The sequence below is a fragment of the Orcinus orca genome, chromosome 7 (genome assembly GCF_937001465.1).
Source record: "Orcinus orca chromosome 7, mOrcOrc1.1, whole genome shotgun sequence".
Lineage (NCBI taxonomy): Eukaryota > Metazoa > Chordata > Mammalia > Artiodactyla > Delphinidae > Orcinus > Orcinus orca.
In genome coordinates this window covers 109,867,597-109,880,683 of record NC_064565.1, presented here as the reverse complement: position 1 = coordinate 109,880,683, position 13,087 = coordinate 109,867,597, and the positions used below count along the sequence as shown (strand labels likewise).

The window sequence follows — 13,087 nt, the reverse complement described above, 5'->3', positions numbered from 1 at the left end:
TTTCACTCCTGTTTAGCATCAGTTCAAGGAGGTTATTTCCAAGTAATGTAATTTTATGGACTGAATCTTCTAACAGTTTTTTTCCGAGTCAGTTAGGGTTCTCTACACATAGTGGCTTCTCCGTAAAAGGGCACTTGCCTGTGCCCAGTTCTATGACAGAACTGGTGAAATAAAGCAAACCGTTATGTAAAATTCTGACATCCTTTCTTTTACCGATAACGCATTTGAAGACCTCATTCTGATTGTTTTTAAATTAGCCAGGAAGTTAAGTGGCCATTTTCAAGTGGTGTGGAAGAGAGATTGTGGCTTCCTACCGAGGAGGCTGTGTCACTTGAGAGCAGCAGTGTCTATTAGCTCCTCATTGGCTTGGAGAAGATTAAAGAAATGTCTCTGTTAAGTTCAGCAATGACATTCCCCCACTGTCACTAGAGTATGAAACACCGTTCACAGATACATACCCTGAGTCCCTATCTGTGTAAATTCTGAATTTTTTGGATAAACTAATTTAGCCAACACACCTCCCTTGATGGTGGTCTCAAGCATGAGCTAAAATGACAGAGGATATCATGAATGAATACTGAAGCAGCTCATCCTTCCCACCACTGCCGGTGAACTTGGCCTTGGAGTTAAAGGGCACCTAATGTCAGCTTGTAACTACTTCCAGCCTTATTTCTATTCAAAAGGCAAATTCCAAACATTCTGGGTGCCCACTGTACTGTCACTCCTCTCCGATAAATGACACCTTTTCAAGCTTTCTCTTTTAGTGTTCTGTCTAATCATTAAAATTCCAAGTCCACTTGAATGTCGTACATTCGGAACATTCATGAAAAGTTTATCGAATATGTACAATATTCCAGCCACTGTTCTAGGCTCTGGGGACACAGGGAACAAGAGAGACAAAATATCCTACCCTTCTGGAGTTCACATTCCAGTCTAGGAAGGACCCAAGGTAGGGAGAACATAAACCAAGAGGCTCAGGTTGTAAAGACCAAGTGTGAAAGTGGTGGGAGCTTATTCTGAACAAGGAAAACGAGAAGCACACTGAAACAGTACTTCTCACCCTGTGACCATGAGCCAAATGCACAGAGTCACCTGGGACCCTTATTTACAATTCATACTCCTAGACCCCTTCTTGGAACTTACTTTCTAAGAGTGGGGCCCAGAGATATGCATTTTTAACAACTTTGCTCAAGTACAGTGATGCTAATGAACACCAAAATTTGAGACTCCCTTCCATAAGAAATATCTTGAAGGAGTGGCAGAATTTGAGGAGGCTTTAAAGTATGCTAAATTCCAGAGGAAAGACTGCTGAGAATTCCAACACCTTGAAATCTAAAACAGTTTGTGAATTTAATTCACAATGACCTTGACATCAATTAAATTTAATCTACTTAATTCAAAGCAGGGATGGGGGGGAATGTTGAGAGCAATTGTTTTTAAAAACAGATATCAACTAGCTAATTGTTCTGCTTTTTTTTTTTGCGGCACGTGGGCCTCTCACTGTTGTGGCCTCTCCCGTTGTGGAGCACAGGCTCCGGACGCGCAGGCTCAGCGGCCATGGCTCACGGGCCCAGCCGCTCCGCGGCATGTGGGATCTTCCCAGACCGGGGCACGAACCCGTCTCCCCTGCATCGGCAGGCAGACTCCCAACCACTGCGCCACCAGGGAAGCCCTGTTCTGCTCTTTTGAAGCCAAAGCATTATTTTCTCTAGCTCTTTTACTTCTGTTTAAATTCAATGAGCTTCTGTGAGCTAGAATGGGCTGATGACTGGCCTTGCAGTAAATCAGGTGCCTTTCTCATCTTTAAGCTCATTTTGAGAATTACTTCCTTTTCTTGAAGGCAGTGCATAGAACAGAATGTGCAAAGAGGAAACAGATGTAAACTTACCTTCCTAAGAAAGTGCGAGTCAGGAGAGGAGTGGCCTCGCCTTTAATTTCTTATTCTTTTCCATATGCAAAGCAGTGGGAAGAGAATGAGAGAGAAAACGTTGATGGCATTTACAGTTAACCTAACTTTCCCCAAAATACTACACTTTAAGTCTCAGTTTTGAAAAAAAATACATGACAAAGGAGGGAAAAATAAGGAAGAATTAGATACTGTCTTAGCTCAGGCTGCTCTAACAAAACACCATAGAGAGTGGCTTGAACAGCAGACATTTTATTTCTCACAGTTCTGAAGGCTAGGAAGTCTGAGATCAAGGTGCCAGCAGATGCATTTCCTGGTGATGGGCTTCCTCCTCTCTGTGCCCTCATGTGGCAGAGAGAGAGCTCTGGCATCTCTTCCTCTTCTTATAACGGCATAAATCCCACCATGGGAGCCCAATCCCCATGACCTTATCTAAATCTAATTATCTCCCAAAGGCCCCCACCTCTTAATGCCATCATATTTGTGTCTTAGGGCTTCAATCTATGAATGGGAGTGGGGAAGGGGGGGGGACACAAACATTCAGTCCATAACAGATATTGTCTCTTCATTTGTGAATGTAAGAAACTGTCTGCCTTGAACTGAATATTTTTCATTGTTCTCAAATTCAGTGTGTGCGGGAATCACCTGGGGAGCTTTTATAGACCCCAGTGGGTGAGCCAATTAAATCAGACTCTCCTCTCGGGATGAAACCCAGGCTTTGGGGTTTTCTCGAGGTCCCTGTGGGTTCTAGGGTAAAACCAAGGCTGAGAATCACGACTCTACAGGCCATAATTGCAGGAGCAATATAAAGACCAGCTCACTTGTGCTTAATCAAGTGGAATTCACCTTGGAGCAAAAGAAGGTGTCTGCTTTCAGAAATCTAAGTTGAATGTTTTCAAACACCCATACGACTTGCAACAACTCCCATAGATTCCACCATATGATTTGGTAAACAATTAATCTAATTTAGTAAATGCACCTGAGAATATACAAGGCATCTACCATGTGATACTTTTCTTCAAATGAGTCTACCAATGATATACCATCACAGGATAGAAATTCTTCTAGTTACCTAAGACGAAACATTTGTTCATGGGAATGCCAACTATGATACACAGGAAGGGAACCTAATTATTATTGATTGTGAAATAGCAGGAAATGCAAATTGGAAATTGGAAAGAAAAACTCAGATCTCTGACACACTAAAGCTGATTATGAAATTCCCAAGTCAAAAACATGGACAGATACAGTGAAAGATCTAGAACCAGCTGCTAAATAGAATGCAGTTTTTCAAGGCTGAAGTAATGAGCTGGAAATGTCCTTTTCTGGTTTCTTCACAATCTTAGCTTCGTTTTTGTCTAGAATTTTTTTAAATGAAGGAAGAAAAGAAAGTGTAAGACCTTCCCTGCTCATCAGCCCCACAGGTGGTTCAAGGTCTCGATGTCTGAGGTGAAGTCATCATGGCCTAAAAGCATGCTGTATTTAGTGGGGCCAGATCATTTTTGAAAATTGCTTTATTGGGATATTGGCCTGGATTTAGAAATCATGAGACAGATTCTAGCGTGTGACCATTCGACCTAGGTGATGGGGCACTTTGACAACTTCGGCCAGTCAACAACATGTTATGGTCATCACCACAGTGGGAGACCCTGCTTCAGCAAGCCCCAAATAGACGGAAAGTAGCTAATCTTGGGCTTCCAGAAAGGTCTGAAGCAGACAGCCTTCTGGGAAAGGTTCAGCCAGGACTGGCATCGGCTCTAGAATTTTGATTCTTTCTCAGAGCAATACCTGAGAGATGCAAGTTGGGAATAAGATGGTGGCCCAGTGAACCAGTGTGTATAGAAGGAAAAAAGAAAAGAGCTAAGGCTAATTTTCTATTTCTGTTCACTTTATATTGACTGTTTCTTTTATAAGACATGTTAAGGAAGAGCAAATACCCTCAAGGGATGAGTCTAGCCTAAGACCACTTATGACCCTGGAGGGAAATCTTGAAGCCAATGAATTATGAGCCGCTCTCAGTGAGACCTCAGAAACTTGATGTTCAAGTCCTCTCCGCTAGGAGCATCTAATTTCTAGACTTCCAGTAAGAGCTGGGAAAGTCTGACTAACCAAATCATGCAAAGACATCCTAGCCTTTCTCCCCCTTTCCCTGAGGCCTTATGTTTTTACCACTTTGTCCAATAGAAAACACGCCTGGGATCTTTCATACACACCAAGAAACAAGTAACAGCTCACAAAATTATTTTTACGCCTCTCCGTAAATTACTAGTAATCACCTGTAATGTTCCCCTTTCTGAGGGTATTTGTGTTTTGAGCAAAGCCTTAACCTAAAGGATTAAGCTGTCTAAAATTTCAGATCTAACAGACAGAAAGCTAGGCAGAATTTTGAGGGAAACCAGACAACTAATAGTCTCTGAAATTCTATCACTGAGACTGAGGGAGCTGATTGGCACTAACCTTCCATAGCTGTCACAGTGACCAGTGAAGAGAGGTCCTAGGAACCTTACCCCCACAATATGCATGCCCACTCCCAGGCACAGTGTGATGAGACACCTGTCGCATGACCAGCTTTGACTCTCCTCCTTGCCTACTACCATTGCACCAGACTAGGCTCTGCCCAGCCTTTGCCTAGATCCATGGCCCCCCAGTCATCTTTTTGGAGCATCCTATCAGTAGAAAATTATTGAGTAAGAAGCCCCAAGATGTGCATGCTAATTTTTAACTATATATGTGCAAATACATTATATAAAACTCAAGAATGAATATTTAGACAAGGTTCGTCTTCAATGATTCTGGATGTCACTCCATATTTCAAATAGCCTTCTTGATCTTTTTGAATGCATTTGATGCATTTGACTCACATTTGGTTGTTCATCCCTTTTGTCATTCTGCAAATATTTATTGAGCCCCTATTAGGTGCAGGCACTAGACATAAAGAGGTGGCTAAGACGATGTCCTTTCCTGGGACATTTACTCTCTGTAATACAGTTGCCATCGGCTTCCCATTGGTCTCCTTTTTTACATCATCTTTTAGATGATGTTTATGTTTCCATGTATTAAAAGTTAAGCATTTTATTTTCCAGCCTAGAGAATTGCTTTGTTCTGATTAAGCCAACACAAGGCGAGTGAGTACAATAAAGCACTGATTTCTGTAACTGTGCAGTAGTTGGTGCCGCCACAGCTGGGAGAAGACACGTAATTTAGTAGTAGCTCTCTATAAGACAACTTCTCAGCAATGGAAATGAATTAGCAAATGCAAACTGAAGGGCGGGGAGGAAAAGACCAGAAAAAAGTTAGCATTCCACTCTCCGGCTGATCTTGAGAGTCTGAACAAATGCGAAATGAGCAGAGGAAAGACATTCTAGAAGGAAACATTGAAGAAATAGTAACTAAACTACAGCCCTCATCTTTTTTAACAAATAGGTTTTTCTTCCTCATTAAACGATACCGGATTCCCAGCTTATCCTTTCTCCCAGTGTTCCAAATAAATATCAATGGCTTATTCTCCTACGATCAAAATGCATGGGGTGCAATAGTAGAAAGAGCTTTGGGCTGGAGTGTTAGAAGACCATGCATCCTACTGCCAACTTTTCATCTCACAAACCCACAGTTTTTCATCGTTAAATGCCTGCTTTACAGGGTTGTTGACCGAATTAAATGAGATAACATGCATGAAAGTAGATACTTCCTGCAGGTTTGGGCTCTTATAATCATTAGTTTGCTTTATACGTATCTGACTAAGAAGTTTGAGAAGCCTTCATTCTGGGCTTCATCCCACGGTTTCACGAAGGGAACCATCTATAATGCTTTTCCCACCTTCCCACCCCCAACTCACAATGCACCTGTAGTCATAAACTTTCTACATTGTGGCCAACTGAAGCTGGTACCATTAACCAGGTGACGAATCTAAGATGTTTCCTCAATCTTTGCTTTTCCTGTTCCAATGGAAAGCCAGTGTCTCTCGAAACTTGATGAAGAGGGAGGGAAATGTTCAAGATGGACTGAGGAACCGGTAAATAACCCTACCCAAAAGTGTAACACAGTTTATTTGGCCTAAATGTATACATCCAATGAGAACTTATCTGTGACACCGACAGAAGGGACTGGGAACCATGCTCTACAGTCCTGTTAGAGAGAGTCCAACCCCGAGGAAAGCAGATCCGAGGAAACTCTTCAAATATCTAAAAGATAGACCGTGGCGGGAAGAAGTCCATGTAGTCTCCCAAAATTGAAGGATGGCAACTGTTGTGAGGAACATTTCAGTTCAGTTGAAAGAACTCGCTAATTATCTGAACTGTCTAAAAAGAAAATAGACTGTCCTAGAATATAGTGTGCTGTCACTAGAGATATTAAAAAATAACCTGGAGAGCCACTGGCTTTGGAAGAGCGTTTGAACGATATAACTTTGAGGACCCTCTGTGATATGTGAGCCTAACCCTGTGCTTTACTTTAGTTTCTAGATGTCGTGCAGCTGGTTCATCAGAAGGCCTGGAAAGTGGGAGATATCTTTCATGCAGTTGTTCAGTACTACAAAATGCGTGAGGAGCAGAAGGATGGGACCCCGAGTCTCTTTGACTGGCTCTTGGAACTGGGATAAGGCGGCTCTGCCTTTAGGGTACCCCTTCCTTCATTCCAGCTTAGATCACAGTGGTTTGCTCTAAATTTTCTCAAAACATCACATCACATTAACAGAGCTATGAAAAAATCTGCTGTTCAAGTCTGCTGCACATCGAATAAATCTGAGGAAAAGCAAAATACCAGTCTGTACAAATCAATACAACCGGTGGGTGAGTTCAAAAGAGCTTGTATTAGAATGGCTGGAAAAAAACAGAATTTTAATGGGCCCAAATGAAAAACTTATAACTAGGCCCAAACTCCAGGAAAGTTGCACTTACATATTTTTAATAATATAAAATGTTATGTAATGTCTCCAATTATGTGAATCGACTGGAAACAAAGTCACTGGTCAAAATCATTTTATAAACTCTGCTGTAATGTTTATTTTACTCTTTTGGGCAGATTAAGGGGTCTGTCAGCCCAGGTAAATACTTAAGATATGGGCAAGACATTTCCAAAACTTTGATATAAAAGCTTTTCAGCTTCAGACAATTATCAGTGGTTATTAACAGAAATGCAAGAGTATTATCAGTGTCCTCTACCAAGGTGATTTCATTTATCCACTACAGCCCACTGATAAATATTCCACATCTCCCAATAATATCTGGGTTCCTAGCTAATCAGAAATCGATTGGTGTTCAGCTGAGAGAGAGAAAGATCAAAGATTGTCTTGTTTCCTTCTATATATTACATGAGTAAAATGATTACAGAACTCTTACCCAAAGGGAAGACGCTTTCTTACAAAAGAACATCTTTTGAGATAAAATCTGCTTGTATATTAAATTATATAAAATCTAAACTTTCATTTTATTTTTATTGTAAATTATGAAGAGATTGTTATCTTAAATAATATATTGAGTTAACCTTAGAGGTTCATAAAATATGAAGAGATTATTGTCTTAAGTCATATATTGACTCTTGAGCTCTGTGGTTTCATTATAAAAGTACCCATATGGCAGACTTGCTAGTCTTATGACATTTATAATGATGGATGCAGGATTTGACATAACCAGTTAGGATCATAGACTTCCTGATTTAAGGATACTAGCATTTAATTTGAGAGAAAGAAAATATTATCACATTTAAGTATTTTAAAAACAGGGATTTACTCTTTTGAAAAATAAAGGTATCTAACTTCTCCCCAGTAAGTCTTCTTTCCCTTCAACTAAATGAGCTAGACTGGCTTTTATCTTCTTGATCAAAGAAAGTGTTTATTAAAGATTTCCTGAGATACTATGCTCTTACACTATTTTTAAGATTGTGAAGTAATTTTAAATGTGAACAAGACCCCACCCCATCAATGCTGGCCTTGTGTGTCATCCACATTGACAAGAAATTGACATTTCTTGAAATGTCAAGAAAGCTTCATTGGAAACTCTATTTCCTCCCTACCACCCATGCCAGGAATCCTTTCCAGGACTCTTTAGGCATTTATTATTAAAAATAGTCCAAATTTAGATTGTATGTTTAATTTGACACATTAAACAAATGTCAAATCTTAACATTTACCCACCATCTCAAACTGAAAGTTCTTCATGGTATTAAATGGAAAAGGATACGTTTATTTTTTACACAACCCCAGAATATTCTGTGTAGATTTTTGTTGTGCTCAAATGAATGTTTACTTATCCTACAAAGCACAAATACTGAATTGTAATCATGTGATGAAATTATATTTGTTGTACCTAAAGTTGCAAACTAATCAATAAATTTTTGTTGCCAAATGGTTGATCATTTTTTCTCCAAGAGCTTAAGTGCCTCAGAGAAAAAAATAGTCACAGTGAAATTGGGTGAAGGTAGATTTATCCCTTAGACAAGTGTTACAGTTCCACTTTCAATTTTTGAATAAGAAAATATTCTTTGAATGGCCATCATCAAAAAATCTACAAACAATAATGCTGGAGAGGGTGTGGAGAAATGGGAACCCTCTTGCACTGTTGGTGGGAATGTAAATTGATACAGCCACTATGGAGAACAGTATGGAGGTTCCTTAAAAAACTAAAAATAGAACTACCATACAACCCAGAAATCCCACTACCGGGCATATACGTTGAGAAAACCATAATTCAAAAAGAGTCATGTGCCACAGTCGTCATTGTGGCTCTATTTACAATAGCCAGGACATGGAAGCAACCTAAGTGTCCATTGACAGATGAATGGATAAAGAAGATGTGGCACATATATACAATGGGATATTACTCAGCCATAAAAAGAAATGAAATTGAGTCATTTGTAGTGAGGTGGATGGACCTAGAGTCTGTCATACAGAGTGAAGTAAGTCAGAAGGAGAAAAACAAATACCGTATGCTAACACCTATATATGGAATCTAAAACAAACAAAAAGATGGTTCTGAAGAACCTAGGGGCGGGACGATAATAAAGACACAGACGCAGAGAATGGACTTGAGGACATGGGGAGGGGGAAGGGTAAGCTGGGACAAAGTGAGACAGTGGTATGGACATATATACACTACCAAATGTAAAATAGATAGCTAGTAGGTAGCAGCTGCATAGCACAGGAAGATCAGCTCCATGCTTTGTGACCACCTAGAGGGGTGGGATAGGGAGGGTGGGAGGGAGACGCAAGAGGGAGGAGATATGGGGATATATGTATCTGTATAGCTGATTCACTTTGTTATAAAGCAGAAAGTAACACACCATTGTAAAGCAATTATATTCCAATAAAGATGTTAAAAAAAAAAGAGAGTATGGCTAAGAGCTAAGAAGGGCCAAATTATTGGGAGCTTTGTAGATGGCTAAGTTACAGTTGAAGGTAGCAAAGGACTAATATTTTTAAAATTTGACTTTTAAAACTTACTTTTTCTGTTCTGTGGGCATTGGGTTATCTTGTGCAAAACTGATAGCAGGAACACCACTTAGCAGAATATTTCACCCCACTGTATTGAGGCATGCTGCCACCTAGGCACAGTGGGTGAAGAAATTTAATTTTGTCCATTGTGTAAATGATGTGTATCCCAAGCATTTGGAAGAGTGTTTGGCACATAGTACTCAATAAATATTTGTTGAATGAATAATAAAGTGAACTAACAATTGAAAAAAGAAAATATTCTTTGACTAAGTTAGTTAGGATCAGTAATATTTATGTAAATCAGCATTTCTCAATCTTAGCACTACTGGCATGTGGGGCTGGATAATTCTTTGCTGTGGGGATCTGTCCTGAGCATTGTAGGATGTTTAGTAACTCCCCCTCACGGGCCTCTAAAATTCTCCTAATATAGCATTTCCTGTGGGGCAAAATCACCACAGGTTGAGGACCTTTAGTGTAAATAATGCCTTGAAGAGGCAGAGCCTGAGGCTCTAGGAGGAGTTAAGGTAAAGGACGAGGTCTCTGTAGCCCCTAGTGTGGAGAACCCCGGTAGGAATATGAGAACCAGGCATTCTCCCCCTAACCCTCCCAAGACTGATGGTCTGTGGCCTTTACAGTAAGTCTTAACAACAGGAGAACGAGTCACAAGACAAAAAGGAGTCTATAGACCTGGGGTAAACCAACCTAGATGCAAGTAAACTAGAGGTAAATTTTCAGTCTTAGAAGTAAATGGACCAGTGCTCTTTGAACTCAATAGAAGTTATTATGACAAGGATATATTGTATAGCAAAAAAAGAAAAAAAGGAATATTATTCAGGTAATTAACAGTAAGGATAATAACACATCTACTATTCTCAACAGTTTTATTAATTGCAATTTTTATGGTGATTTTCCAAAAGGGAGAACTAAAATACAGAGAACCTAAATCATCCCTACAATGCTTAAAACAATGAGTGGCAAAAGTGGAGTCTGTTTTCCTAATATCTATATGAAAACTGGAAGATAGTGTAGACATAGCTGAACAATTGTGTCAATATTTTAATTACAATCTGATGTTTTCCAAGTACAAAGTCATATCCGGTAAAAATCACAATGCATCTCTTAAAATCAAAATTATTTTATTGAGATTAATTTATGTATGAGACTATAAGCCTGTGTGTGTACTGATATTCAGAAACTTAGACAATAAAACAAATATATTTTCTTTTTTCTATAGGATAATTATGCTTGCAAACAAAAACACTCATTATAAACACCAGCCCACATAAATAAAAACATATTCAATCTCAAAAAGTATTAGATTTTATAGAAAGAAAGTATTGAAATTCCTAAGCACTTTATTTTATTCACTAATAAGAAGGCTTGGATATGCTTAGGTAAAGGATTCTCCAGTCAGCCAGAGGACAATGTCAAATAAAAATAAGACTCTGGGAATTCCCTGGTGGTTCAGTGGTTCGATCCTTGGTCGGGGAAGCCGCATTGGCGCAGCCAGAAATAATAATAAATAAAAAGAAATAAACAAACTCTGGACATTAATAAGGAGAGACTTTATTGGAAAGAATTATTACAAGAAGGGGAAAGGGACTGTTGCAGCAGGAAGGAAGGAGGACTGGTGTCTATTGTAAAGATAAGCTCCAGCTGGGAGATCTAAGAGTGTCTCGGGGGTTGGCAAAAAAGTGTTTTTTTGGCAAAAAAGACTAGAGAGAACCAGGTGTGGAAAGTGAGATGAACAAGGTGAACCAGTGCAGGTGGCGGGCACGATGGGACAGTAGATCAGAGAACATGTTATCCTGGGCTCAGCCTATTCCCAAAGGGGCTCTTTAAGGAGAGGCTGTATGCTGGACCGAGCTGAGGATGGGTTAAATTTCAGCAGCCTGGAGAAAGGGGAGAAACTTAAGTTTGGTTAACAAGCGTTTTGCTCTAGTTGACCAGTGGGTGCAAATATTTCAGCTAATCATTTATGAGACAAAGAATGGAAATTTGGAGGGCCTCTGTGAACAAAGGGGGCGTCCATGAGTCCGAGGCTCAGAGCTCAACTCCTAGGAGCCAGTCAAAGGCAAGACCTGAAAACAGACCTCTTTTAGGAAGAGGTGTGCAGGGTGTGAGCACCCAGGCCTCCCAGGTTAACCATTCCCTGTACTAGCACATCGCCATCTGCCTTCTAGCATGGTAAGTTGAATACCTGTGTCTCCATAGATGACTGTATGCTCTTTGAGGATGGAGCCATCTTTAACTCACCTGTGGATTTGGTCAGAGTCTCTATCACAATGCCTTGTCCAAGGCAGATGTCTAATTGAACTGATAAAGCTAATGGGCCTTGGGTAACTGAGGCTTTGGTTTACATCTAGTGATGTTCAACCATTAGTTCAAGAAACACAATTTTACTTTAATGTTCTCCTTAGTTTTCCAGAGACCTGGTTTATTAAGAGTCTCAAGACTTTTTATAAAATTACTTTTGGACTCATGCAAGTGAAACTTTCTAAAAATACTTGCCTTTTATTTTAGTTGCATTAGAACATTTGATCACAGAAAGGAGACTGTTTTCCTTCTGTGGTTTGGGGATGAATTTAAGTGATATCCAGGACATTATCAGCAAGACTTGAAGGCCAATTGAGTGCAGACAGATCTGAACAAAATGCACAGGAGGAAGAATCTTTGGACCTCCCTTCCTATCAAGAAATACTGTCTGTGCTCAAACAAAAAAATGCTAATCTACTGTTATTGTTGCAAGAATCCTTTGACCACTTAAATTTTTCATTTCCTGAAATAGTCCCCTCAGAAATGCCCCTTCAAAGCCTCATATCCAGTTTCACTTCTTTTCAGTTTTCATATCTCCTTCCTATTTCTTCCCCTTCTGTCCTTCAGAATGGCTTTTCATTTAATATGTATCAACAATTATTTGTTTGCCTTTGGAAGGTTCCCACTGCTTTGTTGAACTCTGTCCCGTTTTCTACTTTACTCCCTGCTCTGCCTGTTTCTGGTACAGAATGTTGCAGGAACTCCAGATTCTACCATGATGCTCTGAGCGCCACAAAACCCAGGTGCAAAGATTGTTTCACAGCAGATTGTGTTGTGTCTGAGCTGAACCCCTGGCCCAAATCCTTATACACACACAACCCTTCCTTCTCTGTCACATCACAAACAGTAGCATGTGGCACAGATAACGTAGGAGCGTACATTCTGTTTTCCTTCTTACAGAGGAAAGCAGAATGAATCAAATCACCATTTGTTGAGATAGAATAAAGATGGATGGTACCAGGAGGGCCTCTAGTTTTCAGTGCACTGGATTCTTCTCCATGGTCACGTATGCCATTTGTGAAGGTTACTCTCGCCTACTCTTTCAAACAACGGGACAGTTAATTTAAACCTAGCAACATTTTTAGTGAAAAAGGCAGTAGACCACATATTGACCTTTCGTGACACCCACAGAGATGTCTAATAAAGCTTCATCAAATTAGTTCACTTATTTCCTTCTTTCTTAATTTTTGACATCAGCATCTCCTTTTAAAATTTTTTTTTTTTTTTTTTTTTTGCGGTACGCGGGCCTCTCACTGTTGTGGCCTCTCCCGTTGCGGAGCACAGGCTCCGGACGCGCAGGCCCAGTGGCCATGGCTCACGGGCCCAGCCGCTCCGCGGCATGTGGGATCCTCCCAGACCGGGGCACGAACCCGTTTCCCCTGCATCGGCAGGCGGACTCTCAACCACTGCGCCACCAGGGAAGCCCTATTCTTAACATT

The 13,087-nt window shown here is 40.2% G+C and overlaps 1 protein-coding gene across 2 annotated transcripts in view; it reads left to right on the top strand.

The window, feature by feature from the left end:
- SPHKAP (SPHK1 interactor, AKAP domain containing) overlaps positions 1-8,235 on the top strand; it is a 129,653-nt gene extending 121,418 nt beyond the window's left edge. For both annotated transcript variants that reach the window (XM_012532950.3, XM_033426064.2), the window contains one exon: positions 6,360-8,235. In XM_012532950.3, the coding sequence (XP_012388404.2) occupies positions 6,360-6,503 (144 nt within the window). In that variant the 3' untranslated portion in view covers positions 6,504-8,235. The remainder of the gene's footprint in view (positions 1-6,359) is intronic.
- Positions 8,236-13,087: the final 4,852 nt, after the last annotated feature.